Genomic DNA, 26,649 nt, shown 5'->3' with positions numbered 1-26,649 from the left:
ACTCCATCCCTCGTCCCAAGTCCTTCTCCAGCCCTCCTGGAGCCCCTTCAGGCACTGGAAGGGGCTCTAAGCTCTCCCTGGATCCTTCTTTTCTCCATGCTGGATATTCCCAGCTCTCCCAGCCTGACTCCAGAGCACTCAGAGAATTTTTGACTTTTTCCACCATGGCATGGGAAGGACCATCTCCAATCCGGTGTCCCAGCACCCGGAGATGGCACCCAACATTGGAGAAGAACTCTTGGGTTACCTGAACTCACATTTTCATCTCTCCCACCTGAGTTCCTGCACGAAATGATCCATCCCCAACCCAAAACCGCTGAGCCACAGCTGCAAACTCCCAACTTTTAATCCTTCTAAAGCTCCTCGCTGAGGATGTTCCACTTTTCTCTGACAGCTGCTGGAGTCAGAAAGCATGGAAAGGCCTCACAAAAGAGGAGGAAAAGAAATCCCAGCTAATGAAAACCGCTCCTGAGCAAATCCTCCTCGAGCCACCCGTGCACGTGCTCTCAGCCTGCTGAAAACACTGAGGAAAACGTATTAACCCAAAATTCCACAGGAATGGGATAGTGGGAGCAGCCAGGCAGGAGGACGTTGCTCAGGAGCTCATTGAGAAGTGGCACCACCACGAGCACCTCTGCTCTGTGACACAACAGAGGTGGATGCCCTCCAGGCTGGTTTTAGTCCCTGTGGGATCCTTCCATTTGGTTTGTCCAGCCCTAGGGGCTGGGAATGCTTGTGGAGCACCCTGACAGAACTGGGAGATGGTTCCTCACCTCAAACCACTCACAAGTCCCCTGCACCTCTCCAAACAAGCATTTCCTGGAATACACAGTCTCCTTTTTTATCCCATTTATCATCTCAATTAATCTTTTTCTGTAGGATCCTTTGGTTGCAAACTCCATCAGCGTTCCATAATCTCCTTGTCCCTGACCCACAGCATCCCAAAAGTACCGAGGACCCTCCAGAGTAGATCTAGAGAGCCAACATGGTGCTGAGAATCTGAAATCCACACTACAAATGAAATACATTCCAACAAAACCACATCCCTTGCTTTGCTCCCGCCTGGACTTGACAATCCAAAGTCCACCAGGAGCTGCTGAACATCCTTGGGAATGGTTTAATCTACCAGGGGTTGAGTTTGAACCTCCAAGACTGGTCTGTGAAGCCCAACAACTGAATGTTGTCTCACTCAGGAGACCAGTTTTGAAACTCTGTCCTGCCCCAGGTGAAAATCCCACTGAGGATGCTGCCGATTCCAGTTGGGAACAGTGGGACCGCGCTCTCCAACAGTGGTTTTGCGCCATCAAATCTGGTTTGGGATGGGGAGAAATGAGACAGAAGGAAGACACTCCAATTATGTTACCCAAGCTATGGACTGGATGACTTCCAAATGATTTCCATCCAACTTGGGCATCTTAGGAGGAATTTTTTTCACCAAAAAAAAGAGTAAAATTGGAACGGGCTGCCAGGGATGTGGTGAAATCACCAACCCTGGAGGTGCCCAAGGAACAGCTGGATGTGGCACTCAGTGCTCTGGTCTGGGTGGCACAGTGGAGATAAGTCGCAAGTTGGGCTTGATCTTGGAGGTCTTTTCCAACCTAAATGATCCTGGGATTTTGTGATCTCATGCCAAAGGGTGCAGCAAATCCAACACCTCACGCAGCAGGAAGCTGGTGCCATACTGGGGACTCTCAATGGATTGAGTTGGAAAAGCCTTTTGAGATCATCAAATCCAAGACAGCTCCAGCACGGGACAAGGGTGCAAGATTTCCCAGGAAGAAAAGATCCAGTTGACAGAACACTGGACTCCCCAGCAAGGATGCTCCAGGCTCCAGGGAAGAGCTGATCCAAGATCCACACAACACCCTGCCGAGTAAATAACCCTCACTGTCCCCGGGATCGGATGTGGCAGTTTTCTTTTTAATGGAATCCATTCGAAACGCGACGACTCCATTAACCAAAATTAAAAAAGGAAAATCCCATTATTCCTAAGGATGTTCATGTGCATTTAGAGCTGGTCATTAACCCCTGAGTCCCGCTTTTATTTTGGTTTCATTACTTCCTCCGAAGTGGAGCTCGATTACTGCGGCTGACCCAGGAGGAGGGAACGGGAGCGCTTCCCCCCAGCACCGGCAGCCTGGAATTCGTGGAAAAGCAGGGAAAATCGAACCTCCCTGGCATAAGGTTTCCCGAGAATTGGACAGGACTGGGGAGACTGGGAGGATGGGGGGGGTCAGGGCAGGGAGTGGGAACAGTGGAGTCCCTGAATCCCACTGGAAGCTGAAAAACTTGGATCTGCTGCTGAGTTTTCTGGGTGGGAAAGCAACTGGCTGGGAGAGATGTTTGGGAGAAGGATAAGGAGAAAAAAGAGGGGGAAAAAATGAAAAGTGGAGGAAGAAGAAAAAAAAGAAAAGGGCGGAAAAAAGAGAAATAAAGGAAAATATGAGAAAATCAGAGGAAGGAAAATAGAGAAAAAAGGGGGGGAAAAAGGGAAAAATGGAAAAAGGGAAAAATGGGAAAAAGGAGAAGAGAAGGGAAAAAAGGAGGAAAGGGAAAAAGAGAAAAAAGGGAGGGAGAGGAAAAAAAGAAAAAAGGAAAAAAAACCGAAAAAAGCAAAAAGGAAAAAAGGAAAACAAGAAGGGAAAAAAGAATAGGAGGGAAAGAGATAAAAGGGGAAAAGAGGAAAAAAAAGGAAAAAGTTAAAAGAGGGGAATAAAGGAAAAAAGGAAATAAAAAAGGGAGAAGGCAAAAGAACAATGAAAAAGAAAAAAAAAGAGAAAAATATTAAAAGGAAAAAAGAAAAAGAGAAAACGGGAAAAGGTAAAAAAGGATGGAATGGAAAAAAAGAAAAAAGGATAGAGAAAATAGGGAAAAGAAAAAAGAAATAAAGCAAAAGAGAAAAAACAAAGGAAAAGAGAAAAAAGAGAAAGGAGGGCAGGAGATAAAAGGAGTGAAGAAAAAAGGAAAAAGGAGATAAGGAAAGGGCGAAAAGAGAAAAAAGGCAAGAAGGTGAAAAAGGAAGAAGACAAAAACAGAAAAATGATGAAAAGTAAAAGGGGGGAAATCCAGAAGAAGGGAAAAGAAAAAGAGATAGCAAAGGTAAAACAAATCAAAAAAAGGAAAAGGGGAAAAGGAAAAGGGGAAAAGGAAGAAGAAAAAGAAAGTAAAAAAGGGAAAGAGGAAAAAGAGAAAAAAACGGGGAAGAGGAAGCAGAAATAAGAAATAAGAAATAGGAAATAAAAAAACTTTAAAAATAAATAAAATTAAAAAAAAAAAAAAAAACACAAAAGCAAAGGAAGACAGAGGAGAGGAGTGAGTTTTCCCTAGTGTCCATCTCTTGGAAAGGAGGAGAGCACCACAAACAGGGAGAATTAAACCCCAGCTTTGCCCCAAAGAGGTGCCATTGTTTTTTAAAGCCTCTAAACCAGTCCGGAACAGAAACTGGATTATGCTGGGCCAGATGTCAGGGCTGCTCCGAAACAATCCGGGTTGTGCATCTCATCCCAGCCTCATTAAAGGGATTAAAAGTACTTCCTATAGAAACAAAAAATATGGATTTCCAAATGGGAGTTACTGTTCCCTCCTGCCTGTAACGGCTCCAATCCCAGCAGATGAATTTCACTTTAATGAGATGTCATTTTGGAGAATGGTTTAACATCCCTTCAAAAAAAATCCGAGGCCTAAAACCTCGTCAAACCACGTCGGGATTATTAAAAGAAAATTTACCACACAGACAAAATAAAATCAAACAAAATAGGAGCCGCCAATTCGCAGAATCCATGACACGGCCGTTTTTAAATGTGATGGAAAAGGCTTTCCAAGTTATCTGCTTAACCACAGGCTTTCTGTTTACTTCTCACTTTCATGTCAAATGAATTTGGGAAGAAAAAAATTGACAGGAACTTTAAGGCCATTCGTCACATTCCGACTCCGTTCGCAGATTAACACGGCAGAAAGCCGGGAAGGCGGAGGGGGGATTTTATCATCTTGATAAAAGGAAATTAACTCCCCGTGTCCCAACCTCTGCCCTCTGGTCACGATTCCCTCTCCTCCGTGTGGGAAGATCCCAGAGCAATCGGCACCGGGAGGTAAAATCCCACTGGAGCATCATCCCAATTAATAAACAGTACAAAAAGCTGTGCTTGAAACTGTCCAAAAACGGGAGATTGAACCACTTGCAATACTTAAAGCAGCATCTGACTCACAATGTCTGTCCAGTCTGTGCTCCAAACTGGTCTGTGGGAGGTTGGGATCCCACCTCCTGGACCCTACAAGGTACAGACTAGTGGAAAAAAAATAAATGGATCAAGGAGAGAAGACAGCATTTGCTGAGATCTTTAAAATGCCCATCCCTGTCTGCTCACAATATATGGGAACGTCGATTAAAGCCTCTCCCGTCGGAGCGCTCGGCAATTTTCCACCGTGGAAGCCGACGTTAACAGTTTTCCTTGTTTTCTCTGCAACTTTCGAGATGATGCCCCAGAACCGGAGAAATATGGATTTTCTCCATCCACTGTGAATTACGGCCCCAAACTCCGCGCTCTGTTCTCAGCTCCAACCGCTGACCTTCCAGGATCGTGAACAAAGAATCCCGGAACAGTCTGGGTTGGAAGGGGTATTAAAAACCATCGAGTTCCAACCACGGACAGGGACACCTTCCACTGTCCCAGGTTGCTCCAAGCCGCATCCAACCTGGCGCGGAATACTTCCAGGGATGGGGTAGTTACAGCTGTGCTGGACAACCTGTGCCAGGGTCTCACCACCACCCCAAGCCAACGTTGGCCTGTACAAGGAGCAAACAATGCTTCCCAAGCATATCCTAAGTGCTTCCCAAAAGTTCCCAGAGGTGTCACAGTTGTTGGGTGACCCCATCCCATTTCCTGAATGGATGGACTTCTTAGGGACCCTCAGAGTGCAACTGAAAAGCTCAGGATTTATGGAATTAGTCTGGTTTAACCCATTAATGTCCATCAGTGGGATTATGATGGATGACTCCATGCAGACCCTGATTGCCTCAATCTCCAACACAACAAGAGGAAGATGGAAAGGATGAAAAAGCTTTCCCAGAATTCCCAAGGATACATTCCCCTCCTCAAAAGAGAGGAGATATATTGAGTTTTCATGTTCATTTAACTCATGGCAAGTCAACCACACCGTTCTGTGGGAATGAGGCACAGGAACTGGAATGCATCCAATGGGCAACACAGGATTCCACTCTGTAACCCAATATTCCCGTTCCACCACATTTCCATGGATTAAGGGAGAAAGGGTTAATTACACACTAACAGCACACCAAGACTGGCACCCGTAGCTCCACCCACTTAGGAATAACACGGAAAATAATCTACCACAGAGGGGAAGCCAAGTGCCCTTCCCCACCACACGATCCCGTTGTCTCAAGGCAGTGAAAAATCACTTCCACAGGGAAACTTGTAACAGCAGTCAAGGAATGCCAGAAAAATGGAAAGGAAAATCAGGAAGGCTTCCCTGGGAATGGATGACAGGGGCTGCATGAAATGGATGGCCTCATCTCACGGAAGTGTTCAAGGCCAGGCTGGATAGGAATTGGAAAAACCTGGTCTAGTGGAAGGTATCCCTGCCCACGGCATGGGGGTTGGACCAGATGCTCTTCCAAGGTTCCAAACCATTCCATGATTCTCTGCAGTGGATCATGAGTTGGGTCAGCTGGTTGGCAATCGGTGTCTAAAAGATGTTGTTAAGGGTGCAAAAGGAAATTGGAAACCCAAAACCACCCACTGTGAAGGAAAGGAAGGGAAGGGACAAGGAGGTTGGTGCGTCCAAGTGACCTGGAACACATATCCTAACCTCCTGCAGAGGATGAGTGGAAGGGATGGTGGTTCCTCCTCCTCTTGGATGCTCAGCTGTCTCTCCTCTTTCCCAGGGAAGTGGCCCTGCACCCAGCACTGTGGCTGAGCCCCATTTCAAAATTGCATCACCCATTTCATCTTTCAGCTCGAATCCCTAAAGGATTCAGATCTTTGAAACCTGAGAAAAAAATCCTTGTAATCACCATATCACAGAATCATTTAGGCTGGAAAAGACCATCAAGTCCAAACTTTGACCAATCACCATGTTGTCAACCAGACCAGAGCACCGAGTGCCACATCCAGTCATTAATTGAACAACTCCAGGGGTGGTGACAACTGTTTTCCATCTTAATCTGTTCAATGCGCTCCAGGCCACGGAACAGAACAAAAGAGAAGAAAATAAAAGGAAAAAGGAAAACAAAACTAAACCACACAAGCAAATCCTCCACTGACGAGTTCCTTTCTCCTGAGCTGGCATTTCTCTGACAAATGTTGGATTATCTTGTTCTTTACTTATTTATAGTGCTGGAGGGGTAGGATTGTCCCTCAAGAGGCGCTGCGAAGTTTTCAGGAAGAAATATCAGAGTTTCCCCAGCAGTGCCAGACACAACTCATTATTTGCAGACAGGTGACTTTTGTTTTCCACACTTGCAGCAGGATTTGAGAAGAAAACTCTTCAAAGTGGGTCAGTGCTTCATTCCCGCACTGGGGGTCTATAAGCTCAACTCAAAGGGCTCTCTGCTCCCAAAAATGTGTTTGAAAAGTGGTTCAGGCTCTCCAGAGGGAGAACTGGAGTCTTCTGAAGGAGTTCATAGAATCCTAGAATATTCTGAGTTGGAAGGGACATGCAAGGATCACCTAGTCCAACTCCTGGTCCTGCACTGGACACCTCAAAAATCCCACCCTGTCCCCTGAGAGCGTTGTTCAAATGCTCCTTGAGCTCTGGAAGCTTTGGGACCATGATGACTTCCCTGGGGAACCAGCTTCTCTGGGAAACCTGAGCAAGGGCCTCACCACCCTCACAGGAAAGAACTTCTTCCTGATATCTAATCTAACGCTACTTATTTTCAGTGGGAAGCCATTCCCCTTTGTCCTTGCAAAAATTCCCTCTCCATCTTTCCTGTCAGCCTCTTGAAGGCTGCAGTGAGGTCACCCTGAAGCTTCTCTTCTCCAGGCTGAACAATCCCAATTCTTTCAGCCTTTCCTTGTAGGAAAGGTGCTCCATCCCTCTGATCATCAACCCCAGAAGGCTCCTGCTGCCTGTGCAAGCTCTACGACATGTAGACATCCCATTTTTTTGGTGGCTACATCCATGGTGGACCATGGAAAGAGGCTGGAAACAGGAGAAGCATCACTGCCAAATCTCAGCAGGACACTTCATCCATCCCAACTCCTCCACAGCAAATCCCTCACCCCTTTCCCAGCAGAGGGAAGCTGTGAGGAGAGAGGACATCTCCCTCCAGGATTTTTAAGGGATGACCAACCTCAATGTCACCAGGAGCAAACGAAATTTAAGGCCAGCAAATCACAGCCCTTGTGAGCTGCGCTCCCAGCAAAGCTGCAGGAGATAAGGGGAAGGAGTGAAAAGGAGAATCAATAAATCTTAACCTCATTCACAATGATCTGGAGCTCTTATTAAGTAAATTAATTTAAGTTAATTTAACTCGATCATGACTCCCGATCACAGTGATTTAGTGAAGGGGAAATTGCATTAGGAAAGGCCACACTCACCAGATAGAAGAACGGAAGAAAATTAGATCCACTTAGCAATGTGAATTAATATGGAAATAGCAGGTGTAAATTTCACCTTATCAAGAGAGTGAAAATTATCTTCATAAATTTGGAGAAATAGGCCCCGAGTTGCTTATAAATCTATTTAAAACAAAAATATTACAAAAAGTGGAGTAAAATTAATTTAAAATATACTCCCACCTATCTCCTCGAAGAAAAGTCAGCAGCAGGGCCGAGTTTAATGCAACCCAGCAAGACGGGGAGGATGGAATTCATTCCCGAGGGATTGACAACAGGTACCTCCAGCAACTCTCCCCGTCACTCATTTCCCAAAGCCACATCGCTCTTCATCTTAGTCTGGTGATTTGGGGATTTATTGGCAAAAAGGGTGACATCTTGGATGTCCCAGCAAAGTAAAACCCTGGCACATTACTTCCAGATATCCAAAAACCTGGATTTCATGGAAGAAATCACTTCTTAGTGCCAGCTCAGAACCCATTTGGGAGTAGCACTGGGAGGCAGCACCACCAGTTGACATCCCACTGCTGGCTTAAGGGGAAGAGGATAATAAAATTACCCAATTGTCATAAAAATATTAAAACATTAAAATGAAAAATAGGAATATTAAAAAAAATTGACTGCTCAGTATGAAAAATAAAATTGAGGTGACTAAAGGGGTGTCCCACCATCACTAGAGCTTTTCCTTGTTTAGGGAAGAGAAAAAAAAAATTCAGGAAAAAAGCAGATCCTGGCGTGTCGCTTGCAACAGATCCAAGATGATGATAGGAACGATGGAGCAAAAAATCCTGTAAAAACTCCAGGAGAAGCATTTGCCATGTGCTTCCTCCAGACAGGCCGGATGATTGATCACCCCCAACGAAGGTAATTGGGAAACGGAGACTTATGGCTTCTTTAAAACATAATTGTTTTAATTTGCTGATGGCATTTTATCAAGATTTGTCTGAAGCAGCTGTAAGATCTAAACTACACCAATTTAATGAAGTCGGAGATTAATACAGAGAAAATGATCCTACAAGTGGGAGCTCTCAGCCAATCGCAGCAGAACAGGGTCGTTCCTTGGGAAATCACCGCTGGGTTGAGCAAGAGCCACCACACATATCCCAGACATTCCTGCTCTGAATTCCATGCCTGAAGATTTCCCCTTCCTTGACTCTAACCATGGATCCTCCATCCATCAGCTGTCCAGATCTGGAGTAACAAGGTGTGAGGGAAGAAGCTGAGCCCAACAGCTGGAGGACGAGTTGTTTCCTCAGTTGAAAGTCACAGAATCATTCAAGTTGGGAGGAACCTTCAAGACCATCTTGTTTCAACCTCCTGCCATGGGCAGGGACAACCTCCACTATTCCAGGTTGCTCCAAGTCCCATCCAACCTGGCCTTGGACACTTACACAGTGGTGAGGCCCTGGCACAGGTTTCCTGGAGAAGCTGTGGCTGCCTCATCCCTGGAAGTGTCCAAGGTCAGGCTGGAGCAACCTGGGGTAGCAGAAGGTGTCCCTGCCCATGGCAGGGGGTTGGATCTCAAGGATCTTAAAGGTCGCTTCCCACCCAAATATCCTGTGATTCCATGAAATTGCAGAATGATGGAGCAGGCAAGAAATTACACGGTTTGTTTCTGGAAAGGGAAATGCAGGAATTTGGTCCCAAGGATTTGCAAATGAAGGTGGCACCTCCAAGTGGAACAGTAATTGCAGGAGAAAACCCAGAACAAAAGGAGACCTGTGGACCTCAGGGATGATGCCCAGGTGGGGAAATATCACAGGCAAAAGTAGAATGTGAAGACAAAAGAGGAGGTGGTGCAGGTAAGGTTGACCATGAGCCCAAAAGGATCCCAGTTTCCACACTGGAAGAAGCACTTTGAGACCAGTAGGAGAGGAGTTTCTCAATAAAGAGCTTGGAAAACTGATGAAATTATTTACCCAACCTTTTTTCCCAACCTCTCTGTTTATCCCATACTTCGCTTCATCACCCTAAACTCTTCCAAAGCCAACTCTCCCTTCAGATACCGATTTGGGAAACCCAAAATTCACTTTTAAAGGGAAATATCAAGCAAAGTCAGGCTTTAAAAAAAATCACCACGATTTTTGTCCCTCCACAGATCCACCATAAGAGCCACCAATCCCCAGGGCATTGCTGGGGAATGACTTTTGGAGGAAACCACCCAGAGCAGGGAGAACAAAGCCAAAGAAGAGCAGAGCAGACTCTCTTTGCCCAAAACACTGTCTGTGACTCCTTGAATTTCATTAGGAGGACAAGTTATTCCCGACCTAAAAGTACCCAAAATCTGTATTTTCACCAAACGCATCACTTCTAATCTCACCTTGTTTTAAAGAATCAATTATTTCCACAACCTTCCTGCTTCTACACAAGCTCCAGGTCTTGTCTTGGCCTCTGAGATGCTCCCCGGAAACATCTCCACCTCTATGGATTTAGGAATATTCCAACTCAAGGGTATAGCAGCTTCAGTGCCTCCCTTCTCTAGGCAGCGACAAAACATTACCCGATGTTCCATCCATCCAGATAATTGGGAATAAATGAGTCTGGAACAGCACCTACATCCAGGTGTAAATTCAGAGCATCCAACACACTCCCCTTCACCACCAACATCCACACATTTATTCATCCTTTTTTCAGCTTATTTAACTGCTCCACGGAAACAATTAATTCCAAGAGGGAATAAAAAGGAAGCCAAAGGCATAAGCTGTTGGCACCAGCTTGGGGTAACACAATTCCTAATATGATTTTACACTTTGAGTCAATAAACTCAGCGCAGACCGAACAAAGAGAGAAATTAAACAGCGAAGATGCAACAGAAAAACACGGAGCCAACGTGGGAGTTCCCGTGGCTCCCACATCCCAACCAGCTGCATTCCAGGGATGGAAGAATTACCTGGATGTCACAGGGCGCCTGGTCTTCCAGGTGGGAATGGGGCTGGTGAAGGATGATAAGGCTGGAGACACCACATTCTTCTTCACGATCCTGTAGCGCGTCTTTATCACCTTGTTGGCTGGCGGGCTCCTTACAAAGTGGAAGTTGGAACCTAGGAGAAAAAACATGGAAAAACAGGCCTGAAATTCAGGTGTGGATGGGCATAGGAGGGATCTCACCGACATTCTCACAGAATCATGGAATTGTTAAGGTTGGAAAAGACCTCTATGACGATCAAGTTCAATGGCCAGTGGTCCCACATCCAACCTAAGTCCTACATCCAACTTTTTTTAGCACCTGAAAAAAAGGGTGAAGTTTCAGGAATGGGATCACTATGGCAGATGGTAACAGAAGGGTCTGGACGGGCTTGGGACTGGCTTCACCAGCCCATCAGCAAAACCCTACCACAGGAATCATGGATTCACCAACAACACCTTGATCCCAACATCCGCACTGGAAATAAACGTATGCCTTTAATCCTTGGCATTTTTATCATATTTTTCATCCCCAGAAGTGTGGAAGTCCAAGTCAGACAGGGCTTGGAGCAACCTGGAATAAAGGAAGGTCCCTTCCATGGACAGGGAACTGGATGAGCATTAAGCTCCCTTCCAGCCCTACCCACTCCCAGATTCTCTATGTTGAAGGATGATCTACATCCCGGGTTACTTCCGCGGAATGTTTCGTGCAATTAACAGTTCTATGTTTGACTGCGGTTTTCCTCCACAAGCCTTTTTTTTTTTTCCCCCAAGCTTTCAGGAATGCACCTAATTGCCCGACTTTTATAACATACAGCTGTAACTGCCCAGATAATTAAAGCTGACACTCCATGCTGAGCCTCGGTCTCTGGGTTTTATAACTGATTTAAAGGGCCGGCTGTTTTTCTTGGAGATCCTCTCATTAAAATTATGAAGAGGTTGGGAGGGGAAAAGTGGGATCGTTATTTCCACTGAAAACATTAGACTCATCCTCATGTTTGTCTCTGTGAGAGGAGGGAGAATAAGGTGGATTACCAGGTAAACTAGGAAAAACAGGGAAATACATTTTAGAGCTGACATCATGCCCTAGAAAGGAGAGAACAGCTCCCCCATTTCCCTGCAACAGCGGCAACATCAATCCACAGCTTTACAGTTTCATACAGGGAATATTTTCCTTCTTGAGCATTCCCGACAAGTTGATGACTTGTGTTGGCTTCAGGAGGACTCAGGCAATGCAAATTTCCATTCTCAAATTAAGCAAAAAGTTATAACCCCTGGTGACGGGAAGAGGCAAAAACCAGGCTCTGCCATGACAGAAAAATCACTGAAATTTTTCGTGATAAAGATGACAATCACAACATTCCACAATCCGAACCCATGGGATAAATCATAGAACTAAAGGATCTTCCAAGTTCTCTTCCTGTAGAAACCATTTGATGATTCAGTGACAGAAGGAATTGCAGCCACTTTAGAGGTGAGGCACTTCAGAGGACACTTTAGAGGTGAGGCAAGAAGGGAAGGAGGGAAGAACATGGAAAGCAAACAGGATTTCATTGCTCTTTCCCCATCCCAGGATTTTTTTCTAGCAGATCAAACTCTTCAGGGCAGTGACCAAACCCCTGCGTGGGCTTTTAAAGCCTTTGCAAGGCTGAAGCTCTAACTACAATTAAAACTGCTCCCAAGTACTGGCAAACTTAGGAGGTTTTTCCTTCAGGGAACTGTATTTAAGGACAGGAAAACGGGGACAACAAAAGGACAGAGGTGCCAACCCTTGCAGCGACCAACACCACACACACGATGAAATCCCAGCTATGGTGATGGGGGGACTGTCCTGAAATCACGGACTCATGGAATGGTTTGGGTTGGAAGGACCTAAAAGACCATCCAGTTCCCCCCCTGCCATGGGCAGGGACACCTTCCACCATTCCAGGTTACTCCAAGCTCTGTCCAGCCTGGCCTTGGACGCTTCCAGGGATGGAGCAGCCACAGCTTCTTTGAGCAACGTCTGCCAGGGCCTCGCCACCCTTGCAGGGAAAAATTTCACCCTAATATCCCACTTAAATCTGCCTTCTGTCGCTTTTGTCACCCAAAATACGTGGACACACCCAACCTGTCACGGATACAGCACCAACCATGCTCCCAAAGCACTTCCATCCCACCGGGGAAGGGATGAGAGCCACAATCGCACATCCTCCCAAGCCAGAAACTGCACAAGTTGCCCCTTTCCCTCCTCCACTCCAACCTCATGGAATAACTAAGCTGGGAATTCGCTGAATACATAATTAACATTTTTTTGCCCCCGCACAAGCTCGAGCTGCCACCAATCAACCCAGAACTGCATCAAACCCCTGCGTGACAAGAAAGAGAGCTCCCAAATTATTGCAGGCATCCCCCTCCTCCTCCTCCTTCCCCAAAACAGGCTGGCACCTGGTAAACTCTATTCCCAGAGGTAATTGGATGGTGTATTCATTCCGAAGCTGCTCCTTGGAAAGTGCCTGATGCGCGACTCCGGCATTAACCACCTCCTCAAAGAGCCTCTACGAAGAGCTCCGTTTTCTATTATTACTTGCTAGCTGAGGGGTTTTGTGTAGATAATCATGTTATTTAGACAGGATGTTGGTTTAATTCCCTTCATTACAGGCTCCCAGGGTTGTAATTTTTTCCTCTCCGCGTGATGTATTCCCCGTGGCACATTTCACTCAAATCAAACACTTCACGCTTTTATTACAAACAATACCCCAGCGTCCCCCGTTATCAGCCCGGCGCACACATCCCCACTCCTCGCCGCGATCCAGAGGTCACTTCTAATGACTAATCGATCTCATTAGCTTTCCTAATTAAAAACTTTACTACCGCCATGGAAGACAAACTACAAAAAAACTGCTTGCATCATATTCGAATGGGATATGAGCATCATTTATCAGCCAGGGCCGCGCGCTGCTGAGCTCGGGGCTTTCTGCGGAGCCGCGAGTCCCGCGGGCGCCGCTCGCGCCTCCCGTTCCCAGGGAGGAAAAAAAAAAAATATCCTGGTGTAAACTGTAAATGTAGAATTGTTAAGGTTGGAAAAGACCTCTAAGGTCATCAACCCAGCGCTGCCCAAGGCCACCACAAAACCACATCCCCAAGTGCCACATCCGTGAGGCTTTTAAATCCCTCAGGAGATGATAATTCCACCACTTCCCTGGGCAGCCCAAGCACCCCTTCAGTGAAGAAATCTTTCCCAATGTCCAAACAAAACTTCCTCTGGTGCAACTTCAGGTTGTTTCCTCTTGTCCAATGCTGACCTTGAGATGGGGAATTTGTTGCCAAAATCTCGTACCAGGTGGCTTCAAGCAGGTAGGATCCAGGAGCCACCAGCACACGCATCCCTTAGGAAAGGGAATGGATGCAAGGGTCCCTATTTCTTCTCTTATTTTCATGAGAGAAGTACCAGGAATTATCCCCCTGGCGAAGTTGAGGCAGGGAGGGCATAAAAAGAGTTCGCTCCTGGAATATTTCACATGAAGAAGGGTCTGGAGACACCTTCTTTTAAAGGAGGCTTGAAAGAAAGATGGGAAACTACTTTGAACAACCTGGAATGACAGGACAAGGAGGAATGGCTTCCCACTGCCAGAGGGCAGGGTGAGATGGAGTATTGGGAAGGAATTCTTCCACATGAGGGTGGGGAAGTCCTGGCACAGGTTTCCCAGGGAAGTTGTGGCTGCCCCATCCATGGATGGAGCATGGAGCAACCTGGTCTGGTGAAAGATGTCTCTAAAAGCTGTGTTGATGTGGCACGTGGGGACAAGAGTTTAGTGGTGGCCTTGGAAGTGCTGGGTTAACATTTGGACTTGATGACCTCAGAGATCTTGTCCAACCTTAATGATTATTCCATGACTCTGTGATTCTAAATCCACGAGGCAAGAGGAAGATGACGTTGCTCAGGACAGATCAGGGAAACCACAATATTGGTGGAGTAAAACCTGTTCAGATACTGATGGGAAAAATGAAGTTAAATAAGCAAGGGGAACTTCAGGAGGGCAGATTCCCAAATCCAAGAGATTATTGCTGCTTTCAGAAAAGGATATGGGATAGAAAAGCTTCCTGTTCGGGCACAGGAATGGGGGAAAAAAACTAAATTTAGTCATAACCTGGGCGCCATAAGGTCTCCCATTGTCAATCCTTGGCCACCACAACCCTTCCCGTGTGTCTCCATCGGGGCTCAGTGCCAAGCTGTGCCATTAATCCCGATCGGAGGCAAGACGGGAAGCAGTGAGTGACAGGTACATTGATCTTCCAGCACTTGGAAGCGAGATGAGAGCAGGGATGAATGCAAATTGGGGAGCAGAAGCTGAACCTTGGATACACTGCTAGGATTGCCCCCAGCACCAGGGAAAACCTCAGAGATTAAAAGGACGGAGCAGGACTACCCTAAGGAAAGAAGCAAAGCAATAGACCAAAAATCTCTGATAAAACCAAATTGCTCTTACCAAATAGGCATGAGAGGAAAGAAAGGAAAGGGTTAAGGACTATTACAACACATGTGAAGGAGTCACCAGCATGTCCCAGCTCCTGACGGGGTAAAAAACTAACACGTGGAACCCAAAGCAGCTCCAAAAAGAGCTGAAAATCTCTGCCAAAGCATTTTCTGGAAGCAAACCCTTCCCAACATGAAGATGAATCCCTCGCCGTAGGATTTGCTCCAGGTTTGGAAGGGAAGATTCAGCAACATCTACCATTTTTCTCAAATCCCAGAAGGAAGAGGACGCTCAACCAAAGACATCCCAGGCTGCAGCAGGACCATCACTCACATCCAGTGATGCTCTGGGATGGTATGGGATCAAACCTCCCTCTATTCCATCCTCCCTCTTTTCCAGGAAAAAGGCATCCCTGACTCAAAACAATTTGCTGCTGGCTTCCATTATGTGGAGTTTGGAATGATCAATGTCAAGGCATGGAACGAGGCCCCCACACCTGGTCCTTGTAAAATCCCTGCAAGACAATTTCCTAATGGATCTGATCCTTCTGCACTGTCTCCCACCTCGTGGATGAAGGGAAGGTGGTGGAGGAGCTTTTCAGGGTTTAGTAGGACGGTCCAAGGGCAAATTTGGGGGCAGCAAAGGAGTTTGCAGCCAGGACTAACCTCCACAGCAGAAGCACCACAGGAAGATCTGATGGCCAGGATGGATCAGCCCCACTCCTGCTGCGACAGCAGATTACAGGGATTGGGAATCCCAAACACTGCCCTTCACATCAACCAAGAGCCCAGGCTGCTCCAAGCCCTGTCCAACCTGGCCTTGGACACTTCCAGGGATGGGACAGCCACAGCTTCTCTGGGAATTCCATTCCAGGGCCTCCCCACCCTCACAGGGAAGAATTCCTTCTCAATATCCCATCCAACGCTGCCCTCTGGCAGTGGGAAGCCATTCCCCCTTGTCCTGTCACTCCATTCACTTGTCCAGAGTCCCTCTCTGGCTCTCTGGGAGCCCCTTCAGACACTGGAAGGGGCTCAAAGGTCTCCCTGAAACCTCTTCTTCTCTAGTCTCAGACTTCAGTTCATCATTGGGTGCAGGGGTGGAAAAACACCCAAACCTTCTGGGGATTATCCCCAACACCACTTGCTTCCCTGGATGAGAAAAACTGTAGATGGGAAGGCAAGAGCAATGGAGGGAAAAACTAAGATGGAGAGAAGTTGGGCTGAAACAAGAATCACGGAATGGTTTGGGTTGGAAGGGACCTTTAACACCATCAAGTTCCAACCCTCTGCCATGGGCAGGGACATCTGCCTGCAACTAGACCAGGTTGCTCCAAGCATTTCAAAATGACCTTCAACAGGGATAAATCCATGAGAAACCTGAATAAAGTTCCACCACAGCTCCTCCACCCAGAAGTAAATGGTTCTTGTGCTTCCTGTCCCTGGATGGCATCACCCCTGAGCCACATGGCTACAACACCTTTTGTCCTGGCGGCCAACGTGGCCAAGTCCCTGGAGTTAACAAAAGCTTTGGGATTACTGTAATGCTGTTAGGAATTCAGTGTGAAAGCAGACACCAGTATTAGGGATGATTATCCCGGAGCAGGTTCAATATGTTCCCACAGAATGGCACAGCAAGAGGTTAATTATGTTGCGACTGGAATCAGCTTCCAAAAGGACCATCCTTGGGTTTAAGAGGAGAATTTAATTTTCACACTCATTCAGTTCCGAGCCCTTTCAAGAGCGACGGCTCTTTATGCCAGCGTGTAAACGATGCTTTATGATCATGAACTGCTGCTTAATAGGAAATAAATCCAATTGATCCAAAGTGCTTTACCTGAGACCTGGAGCACAGCAGCTGCTCTGGTTGTCACACTTTGAGAGGACGGGAGAAGGGCGGGATTTGGAGCTGAAACATTTCAGAAGGCTCTGGCCTTGGATACTTCCAGGGATGGGGATTCACAACCTCTCTGGGAAAATCCACATATCCTGCTCAAATAAATTCTGTGGGTCTGGGTCTGCATCCAAAATTCCTGGGTTTAGGTGAAAAAGACAGAACTTTTGTTTCCAGGAAATACAGAGTGAGAAAAAAACACCCAATTTGGAAAGGAAAATTCCAGCAGCAGGAAAGGGAGGGATTTCTGCCCCTCTGCTCTGCTCAGGTGAGACCCCCACCTGGAATTCTACATCCAGCTCCGGGGTGCAAGAGCAGACAGATGTGGAGTTGCTGAAGCATGTCCAGAGGAGGCCATGGAGATGCTCCAAGGGCTGGAGCCCCTCTGCTCTGGAGAGAGCTGGGAGAGCTGGAAATGTCCAGCCTGGAGAAGGGAAGGTTCCAGGGAGACCTTATTAGAGCCTTTCAAAAATCCAAAGGTTTAGGAAAGCCCCACCATGCGTGGAGATGTCATGGGGGAACAAAGTGATCCCTGAGCTGTTGAGAAGGAAGAAGGGGAGCGAGAAGAAGAGCATCTGGAAAAGCTGGGGATGGCACAGCCAGGAGAAATCCGACAGCGAGGAAACACTGGCAGCGAGCGTGACAGGAGAGAAGCAGAAAGAAAAGCAGCAGACGTGAAAGTCACAGAGCTCCAAGAAACTCCCTGGAAAAATTCCGCTGCAAAAGACACTCAGGATCAGCCTCCCAGAAGCCTGAGGACCTGTACTCCTTTTCCAGCCCACTGGTGCAATCCCAACTTCCATCTGCAGCTGGGATGCTGCACAGGATTTTAGTGGATCTGGTTTAGTGGATGAGGTGTCTTTGGGATTTGGGTGTTCCCAGGATGCCACAGCATCCAGCATGGAATCATGGAATGGTTTAGGTTGGAAAAGAGCACTATCACCATTGAGTCTAACTGTTCCCTCAGCACTGCCAAGGTCATCACTAAACCATGTCCCCAAGTGCCACATCCACACATTTTTTGAACCCTTCCAGGGATGGTAATTCCACCACTGCCAAGGGAGCCTATTGCCACACCTGACCACCTTTCCATGAAGAAATTTTTTCTCCAATATCCAATCTAAACGTCCCTTGGCGTAACTTGTGGTCATTTCCTCTTGTCCTTTCCCTCGAGCCTGACCCCCTCTGGCTGCACCCTCCTGTCAGGGAGTTGTGCAGAGCCAGAAGGTCCCCCCTGAGCCTCCCTGTCTCCAAGCTGAACCCCTCCAGCACCCTCAGCCACTCCCAGTGCTCCAGACCCATCCCATCCTTTGTGGAATACCATCCCTGGAAGTGTTCAAGAATGTGTGGATGTGGCATTTGGGGACGTGGATTAGTGGTAGCCTTGGCACTGCTCAGGGAATGGTTGGGACTCGATGATCCCAGAGGTCTTTCCCAACTGAAGACACTTTACATAAAACACACAAAAACAAGAGGTCTGGGTCACTTCAGCCCCGCCAGCCCCCAGAGCCAGGTGATTTGGGAAGCCATCGAAAATAATGAGGAAAACCGTGCCTTTGGCTCAGCCCGACAATTCCAATACCAATATTCCAACTGCAACAGGAACACCGGCAACTATCTTGGTTTATTCCCTCCAATCCCAAAATACGGAGAGAGGCAGAGACACAAGGGTCCAACAAGGTCTTGGTGGGGACAGGAGGACACATCACCAACCTCCCAGTAACCCCAGTAACCCCACCAGCTCTGTCACATCCTCATCCCCACTGCCAGAAAGAGCCAGGACGGCCCTTCCAAACGTCACAGGAGTGGAAGAGCCTTCCAAGGATGAGGAGACCTCATGTTATCCACCAGGACTGGCAAGAGGAGGTCACACTGAAGCCTCTGAACACCGTTTTCCCAGCTCCATCCCGTGTTAAAGAGCCTGAATGGGTCTCTGGAGTCTCGGCCCTTGTTCAAACACAACCCTTATTATTATAACAAAAGAGGGTGGTGGGTTTTCCTTCCCCCCTTCCCTGGGTGAATGATTATTAATGTGTTTCCAGGAGCTGGATCCATTCCTCTAAATGAGAGCGCGATGGCAGGAGGAAAGCTGATAAATGCCCTCCTCCCCCCGGCCTCGCGGCGGGAGCTGCCAGGGGTGCTCGTTCTAACAAGCTGCAGATGGAAGACAACTGGAATAACAAAGTATGAATTTTTATGAGTCTAATAAATCACTCCACTTTTCCTGCTCTTGATCGTTTCCAGCACTTCAGACACCAGAAAAACCCCGGCTATAATCAAATGGGTTCAGGGATCTCGTGTTCACGCCTCGCCGTGGCACGGGGAGAGGTGACTCTGCCTCGGGAAACGACGGGAGCGCTCGGCAGGCTGGAATTCCATTTGCATTCGTGCTTTAGGATTGACTTCATTTTTTTTTTTTTTTATTTTATTTTATTTAAATTTAACAAGGAAAAATTTGAATCTCTTAGGCATTCCCCACCCTCAAAGCCACTTATCCATCTGAAGGCCACCCAGCTTTTAGCTTCCCTAAGTATCCACTTAAAAAGAACCTGACCTGAGTCTGGGGTTCAGCAGAGGAACTTGGATAAACTCAGGGAGATGGGAGGAAAACTTTGCAGGCAGAAGGTTCATTAAGATCCCTTTAATTCTCCTTTCTAAACTTTGATATAAAGCTGGCAATGTACAAGCTCAAAATCCATCCCAACAAGAAACAAAGGGATTCAACTACAAGTTGTAACCACTGAGTAGGTGCACACGGGTTTGCCGAGGGAACTATCTGCCTAAAAGCCAGAAATGCATCACATCCAAGGAAAGAAAGAATCAGAACATTGTTTACCTTACCAAAAAAACACTCCTGAAACCTCCCAGACAGAGGAGAATGGAGAGACTGAAGCTGAAGTCAGACGCCCCACAATGATTCCCACACCAGGGAAGGTGGGGTTGGAATGAGATGACGTTTAAGGTCTCTTCCAACTCAAACCATTCCATGACTCCATGTGATGAAGCAAAGGAGAACCATTGCTCCACATCAGTCTACAGTGCCTCAAGACCAAGCACAGCTCCAGGATCTTTGAAATCTGGAAAAAAACCCATTCCTTATAATAACAGAATCACTGAGGTTGGAAAAGACCTCTAAGATTATCGAGTCCAATTTGTGATCAATTCCCACCTGGCCAGCCAGACCAGAGCCCAGAGTGCCACATTCAGTTATTCCTCAAACACCTCCAGGGATGGGGACTCCACCACCTCCCTGGCAAGCCCCTTCCAAAGCTTAACAACCCTTTCCACGAAGAAATTTTTCCTGAAATGGAATTAATGTTGCAGCACTCCCGGTCCCCCAGCACCCGTGTTGACAGTGAGTCCCCATCCCAGCATCCCAAACCTCAACGCTTCACCTCCCTGAAGGAAGGATGCCAAGTTAATAGGGAAACCTGTTGTTTCCATCACCCTTACCCTGCCCTAGTCTTTAATCCATCCAATATGTTCTTTTCCCCCGCTTTTCATTTGCTTTTCCAGCACTGCACTGCATCAGGGAGGGAATTCATCTTTGACAAACATTTACCGATTATCAAATCACAACTGCAGCCGCCGACAGGGGCAATAAGTCACTTTAAGCAGCCGCCCGTATTCCAGGCTCAGGAGTTTGGGCAGCTCCTCGATGACAAATCACTCCTGTCAAAGCCGCGTGTTCCCGGCCGCTCCGAAGCCGTGTTCCCTGTTGTTCCACGCTACCTGGTGTTTAATGACAACACTGTCAGACTAAGACGAAGCCGCTGCGCCACCGACTGCCAAAGCCCCATTAGAGGGAAGATTGAGACCCTACTCTTCCCAAACTCACTCAAGCAACACAACCCACGAGTTTTTATAATTACGGCGCGGGAGCCATCGATCCCACGCTGACATCCAACCTATCCCTATGAAATGGGAGTAGTTTGCTGGCTGACAGTTGCTATAGATTATTGTGGGTGGGTAGGTTGTTTTTTTTCCCCCCTTTTTATCCATCGCTCGACAAAGCTCAGGATGGATGGGAAGGAAGAAGAGGAAAGCGTGTGCGGTCTTTTCAGTGCTGTTTCTATCCCAGCTCTTTCCCTTCAAAGAGACTTCAGAGAATCCCAAAATGGTTTGGGTGGGAAGAGACCTTGAAGATCATCCGGTTCTGAAGCCCTGACACGGGTAGGGACACTTCCACTATCCCAGGTTGCTCCAAGCCCTATCCAACCTGGCCTTGAACACTTCCAGGGATGGCACAGCCAAAACTTCTCTGGGCAATCCGTGTCAGGGCCTCACCACCCTTCCAGGAAAGAACTTCTTTCTTACTTCTGCTCTAAATCTTCCCTCTTTCAGTTAAAATTTTCTCCCTTGAGGAGGGAGAACGTTGCTGTTGCTTTAAAGAAATGTGTTCATCTGCTTGAAGCTGTTACAGGATCCGTTAAGTTCCTACAAATAAGGAATTTCACAGCCTAAGCTGTGCATGAGCATCGAGGCATGTGGTTGATTTCCTTGGATTGCCCATTTGGGTGATCCAGCTGGATGGGTTTGGCACTCATCCACTTCTCCCACCTCCCCAAAGACCACGGCTTCATCTGTGCAGGAGGAGAAAGAATCCAACGGCATTCCACACTCAGCATGGAGTTGGATGGCACCAAGAGGCATCCAAACCCTACCCACCATCCCATTCCATGGACAGAACTTTAGGAATTGACCACTAGGGCTTCAATGGGACCAGATGACCCAAAACCACCATTCCCACACCAGAGATGGAATTTTCTCATAGGTCTGATCCTAAAAAACATTCTCTTCAGGATGGGGTGCAGTGAGAGGGAGCTTAAATCATGGAAAGACAATGCCAAGACTTTCTCTTGGATCAAGTCCACATGGGGATGAGGGTCACTGAAATTTATGACGCGGAAAACAGTTTTACAAGAAGGAAATTCCCACTGGCTACCTGGATGGCTCAGGTGAGCGATTCCTCCTTAGAAAATACCAAGTAAGCACCACACCACAAGACTTTGGAGTAATTTTGATTCAAGGTCCTCTCAGGCACATGGTGGAATTCATGGGGGTGTCCTGTGGAGGGCCAGGAGTTGGACTGGATGACCTGTGTGGGTCCCTTCCAACTCAGGACATCCCATGATTCCTTTCAGCCGTGGTTTTGAAGCATAAAGGCACAAAGATGAGCCCACATCACTTTTTTAGGAGAGGGAAAAAAAGAAAGCTTTGGAATTGGCAGCTCCTCAGTTCCCGAGGTCAACAACATCGTAATGAGGAAAGCTCAGACCTCCAAGTCACCTGATCCCAACCAACTTTGCTAAATCCAAGGCTGATAACGAAGAAAGGAACAAAACAAAGAAAAAAATCTATTTTTGGTGGAAAGCAAAAGCTCTTTCATCCAAAATGCCCATAATCCCATCTCCACCCTCTGATCCAGCGCTTTACATTCAGGTTTCTATCCGTGCATCCCTGAGCATCAACCTGGAGCATGTGCCATCCCATGTTGGAGCATCTGCCTCTCCAACAGCGCAGCTTGAAGGAAACAGCATCTGGCCAAGGCCAGGTTGGACTGGGCTTGGAGCAACCTGGACTCATGGAAGGTGTCCCTGTTCATGGCAGAGGGGTGGAATGAGATGATCTTTGAAGCCTCCTTCAACCCAAACCACTTTCCTTCAATCTTTTCCTGTGACTCCAAACCTCCAGGGGCACCTGGATTTTACTCCAACAAAAAAAATTAGTTTTCCAAAGCTCTGAGTGATAGGTGAGCAGAGCATTCCCTTTGTCACATCCTCGGGATCACCCAGGGTTGTCAGCGTAGGAGAGGGAAAGAACAACAAATCTCCCTTTTCCAGCCTCCACATCTGACGAGCTGCTCCAGACACGGGGGGAAATATTTGATAAATTTTCATTTCTTTTCCGAAGCTGCCAGAGAATCTTTTTATTGACGGCGCTCCAGGGTTTTTCCATAGTCTCGGGGAAAAAGGCACGTGCTCTTGCTTGTTATTAAACCAAATACAAATTTTGGAGGGAGAAACTGCTTCAATCCACCTCCTCCTCCAAATAAATCCTCCGGGTGTGAGTCCTGCAGAATTCCATACATCTCACAAGCCACGTGGGAGCCCGGTTCATATCCCCTGACCCAGGAGGGATGATGGAGGAAAGATAAACCCAGAACCATGGAATTGCTGAGGTTGGAAAATACATCCAAGATCATCAAGTCCAACTGTTAACTCAGCATTGCCACGTTCACCACTAAACTACGTCCTCAAGTGCTACATCCATGTTTCTTCAACACTTCCAGGGATGGTGATTCCATCACCATGCTCCAAGGGCTCGAGCTCCTCTGCTGTGGAGTCTGGCTGGGAGAGCTGGAAACATCCAGCCTGGAGAAGAGAAGCATCCAGGGAGACTTTAGAGGCCCTTCCAGTGCCTAAAGGAGTTCTGGGAGAGCTGGAGAGGGACTTTGGACAAGAGATGGAGGGACAGGACAAGGGGGAATGGCTTTCCACTGCCAGAGGGCAAGGATAGATGGGATATTGGGAAGGAATTCTCTGTGAAGGTGGGGAGGCCCTGGCACAGGTTTTCCAGAGAAGCTGTGGCTGCTTATTCCTGGAAGTGTCCAAGGCCAGGCTGGATAAGGCTTGGAGCATGCTGGGATAGTGGAAGGTGTCCCTGCCCATGGCAGGGGATGGAACGAGACGGTCTTGAAAGATCCCTTCCCACCCAAACCATTCCCAGATTCCATGCAGACACAAGGCAAGGGCACCAAGACCCTGCCTCGGCACGGCTCCACACCCTGGCAACAACAATCACCCAACAAACAACGTTCCAAACCAGCAAACAGCTGGATTTTAAAAAGGACCATGGGCTAAATCACTTTGGATTTCCTGCTGGTTCACAGCCTGATGGCCTCTTGTCCAAAGGTCAGAAATTCCCTCTCCAAAATCCCCCTGGAACAGACTCTCTATAAAAAGAACCAGGAGCTCACAGCAAATCCCACGTGCAAACCATAAAGCTGTAATCCCTGGAGCTCCAGAGATTCTGCACATGCCACTGGGAGTGTGAACATCCAGACTCTCAGCCCGAATCTCAACTGCAGTAATGCCTCCCAAAATTTTCCCGTTGGCTCCCATAAGATCCATGCACTGGCTGTTTCTCAGGGCCTGAGGATTTAATCCAGTACGGCAAATCCTCCAAGAGGGTTTATAACCACGGAAACAAAATTTCCAGGATGGCTCAGGAGTTCCACAACACCAGGTACAAAGTTTTACAAAGCGTCCATATATATTTTTTCTTTGACAATAACCCAAAGTGATCCATGCTCTGGGAACATTTATGTCCCATGCGGCAGGGAAGCTTGTTCTTATGTAAATGAGGACACATAAATTAAATGACCAAACAAAACCACCGGAAAATTCAAAAGGAGGAATGAAGGAAATCTTGTATTGCACAATTTAAGCATGATGGGGTAGAGAGTTTCCACTGCCAGAGGGCAGCGTTAGATGGGATATCAGGAAAGAATTCTTCCCTGGGAGGGTGGTGAGGGGCTGGGATGGAATTCCCAGAGAAGCTGTGGTTGCCCTATCCCTGGAAGTGCTGAAGTCCAGACTGGAGTTGGAGCATGGAGCAGGGTGTTGTAGAGAGCCATACGGTCCTCCCTGAGCCTCCTTTCCTCCAGGCTGAGCCCCCCTACATCCCTTAGCCACTCCTGGTGCTCCAGACCCTTCCCAGCTCCATTCCCTTCTATGGACAACAACAAACCCGAGGTCTTTCCCATGATCTTTGGAACCACCAGCATGGCAGAGTAAAGCACCGAACCCCCGAGCTGCCCACAGGCGCATACGGAAAAAGCAGCAGGATTTTAGGGAAAGCCAGCAGGGACACCCTGTTAACCTTTCTCTCCCAGAGTTCCTGACGTGTCCAAGCCGAAGCCGGGCTGTCACCACTCACACATCCCGTTGTTCGGCCAAACTCAAACCGTCTCCAAGAAAACAGTTTGGAAAACTCTGTCCCCACAACCCCCACCCCCCCCCCCCCCTCAATTCCTTGGAGCACAGCGGCACAAAACGCCTTTCCTAATGTTTCACACTCCGAGAGCTCCTCCAGCCCGCGCTCGCCGCGTAATCCCCACAAAGTGCTTCCCAAAACAGCTGCAGCTCTCCTTAATTAGTCTCCGCGGGCAACGGGCATTAACGATTCAGTCAGATGAGCGACTATTTCTGTGTAAACCCTGCCTGCTCCCCCTGGAAGCCTCACCGTGCATCCAACAGGAATGGCTCCATTCAGCAGTTGAGCGCTGACCTTTAGGCCAAACCCTTCTGGAAAAGCCACGTTGGGAGCAGGTGACCACCAGTGGCTCCAAGGAGGCGTCTCCATGAGGTAAGCACTGACCAGCTCCAAGATCAGCGGGAATTCAAACCCCCTGCAGGTCTTGGGAGATACGCGGTCAAGACAAGGAACCAACTTTCAGCCCCCAGATTTCGGTCCATCGTTCATGGATTTGGGTGCGTCGTTCATGGATTTGGGATAAACTCTTAAATTACAGCAAGAGCTCTCTGTGTTTGCTCCAGGGCTCCTTTAACAGGAGCTGCATTCCAAGAAACTCAACGTCTTTACTCAGGCAAATGGGGCTCCAGGGTCTGAACAGAAGGGAGCGGGAAGATGTTTATCCCATCAAAGCGTTGTCTTGACTCAGCAATTCCGGGGAAGCCTTCAGCAAAAATAACTCCTTGAGCAGGAGCAGGTTCTGCAATAAAGCCCAGCCACTGTGTCCACCTAGTGCCTAATCAGGGGCCAGGTTTTAAAAGTAATTATAATAATTAACGGGGGGGAGGGGAAAAAAGCTGAGAACTTGGGAATCAGATGCTCATGGAAAAGATGGGCTTGAGGGAAAAAAAGCTGAGCAGGTGGTGATTTTACCATGGGTTTTAAGGTGTTTAAGGCAGAAAACGACGGAATCTCATGTTCATATGAGATATATTCAATAATTATCAAATATCGAAATATTCCTTGGATAGCTGCGCCTGATGTGGAATAGACTTAAGGGTCGAAAAGATTTGTCCACCAGCCAAAACACCCTCTGGATTCATAGGATATCCTGAGTTGGAAGGGAACCACGAGGATTAACTCCTGGCCCTGCACAGGACATCCCAAAAATCCCACCCTGTGCCAGGGAGCCCTTTCCAACAGCTCTGGCAGCCTTGGGGCTGTGACCATTCCCTGGGGATCCTGTCCCAGCACCTGACTCCCCCACTGGGGGAAGAAGCTTTATCCAATATAAACCTTCCCTGACACATTTCCAGACATTCCCTCAGGTCCTGGCTGTGGCCACAGAGAGCAGAGATTGGAGCTTTGACTCCTGAGGAAGCTCCAGATCCCGATGATTCTTCCCTCAGTCTCCTTTTCTCCTCGTTTTTACCCTCCAGACCCTTCATTGTGTCCCTTTGGGACAGCTTTAGATCCTTTTCTCTGGGATTTCACACTCCAGCTGTTTTTCTCCAGGAGCCCAACACGTGCTGTCCCCAGTGTCTGCCCAACTCCGCCTTCCGCCAGCTCCAGCCCAAGGAATGAGTCTTCCAGAGGGGGCTAAACATCCTCGAGGATAACAAAAACCAACCAGCTAAGCAAAATCTTCCTCCAAGCTCAGCACAAACCTTGGGAAGAGGCTTCTCCGGGCTGATTTTCTCCTCTTGATGTACCTGTGCGAGTCCCAGAAGTGGCAGGAAATTCCCCAGACATCCCCTGGCTCTGAGGGGAAGAAATGTGCTTCCTTCAGGGTGGTGGCTCCCAGGAATCCACAGAGCCAGTGCCGTGTCTCCGAGCAATTCAAG

General features: G+C 47.7%; 1 protein-coding gene across 5 annotated transcripts in view; it reads right to left on the bottom strand.

Annotated features, from left to right (window-relative positions):
- The window catches only part of ZC3H3 (zinc finger CCCH-type containing 3), a 136,706-nt gene that overhangs the window by 67,319 nt on the left and 42,738 nt on the right, over positions 1 to 26,649 (bottom strand). For all 5 annotated transcript variants that reach the window (XM_066209065.1, XM_066209004.1, XM_066208939.1 and 2 more), the window contains one exon: positions 10,468 to 10,618. In XM_066209065.1, the coding sequence (XP_066065162.1) occupies positions 10,468 to 10,618 (151 nt within the window). The remainder of the gene's footprint in view (positions 1 to 10,467; positions 10,619 to 26,649) is intronic.

The sequence above is a fragment of the Chamaea fasciata genome, unplaced genomic scaffold, assembly GCF_029207755.1.
Source record: "Chamaea fasciata isolate MVZ Bird 193981 ecotype frontalis unplaced genomic scaffold, bChaFas1.0.hap1 SCAF_1, whole genome shotgun sequence".
Classification (NCBI taxonomy): domain Eukaryota; kingdom Metazoa; phylum Chordata; class Aves; order Passeriformes; family Sylviidae; genus Chamaea; species Chamaea fasciata.
Note: the sequence above shows the minus strand (reverse complement) of the source record. Positions and strands in the feature narration are given on the sequence as shown.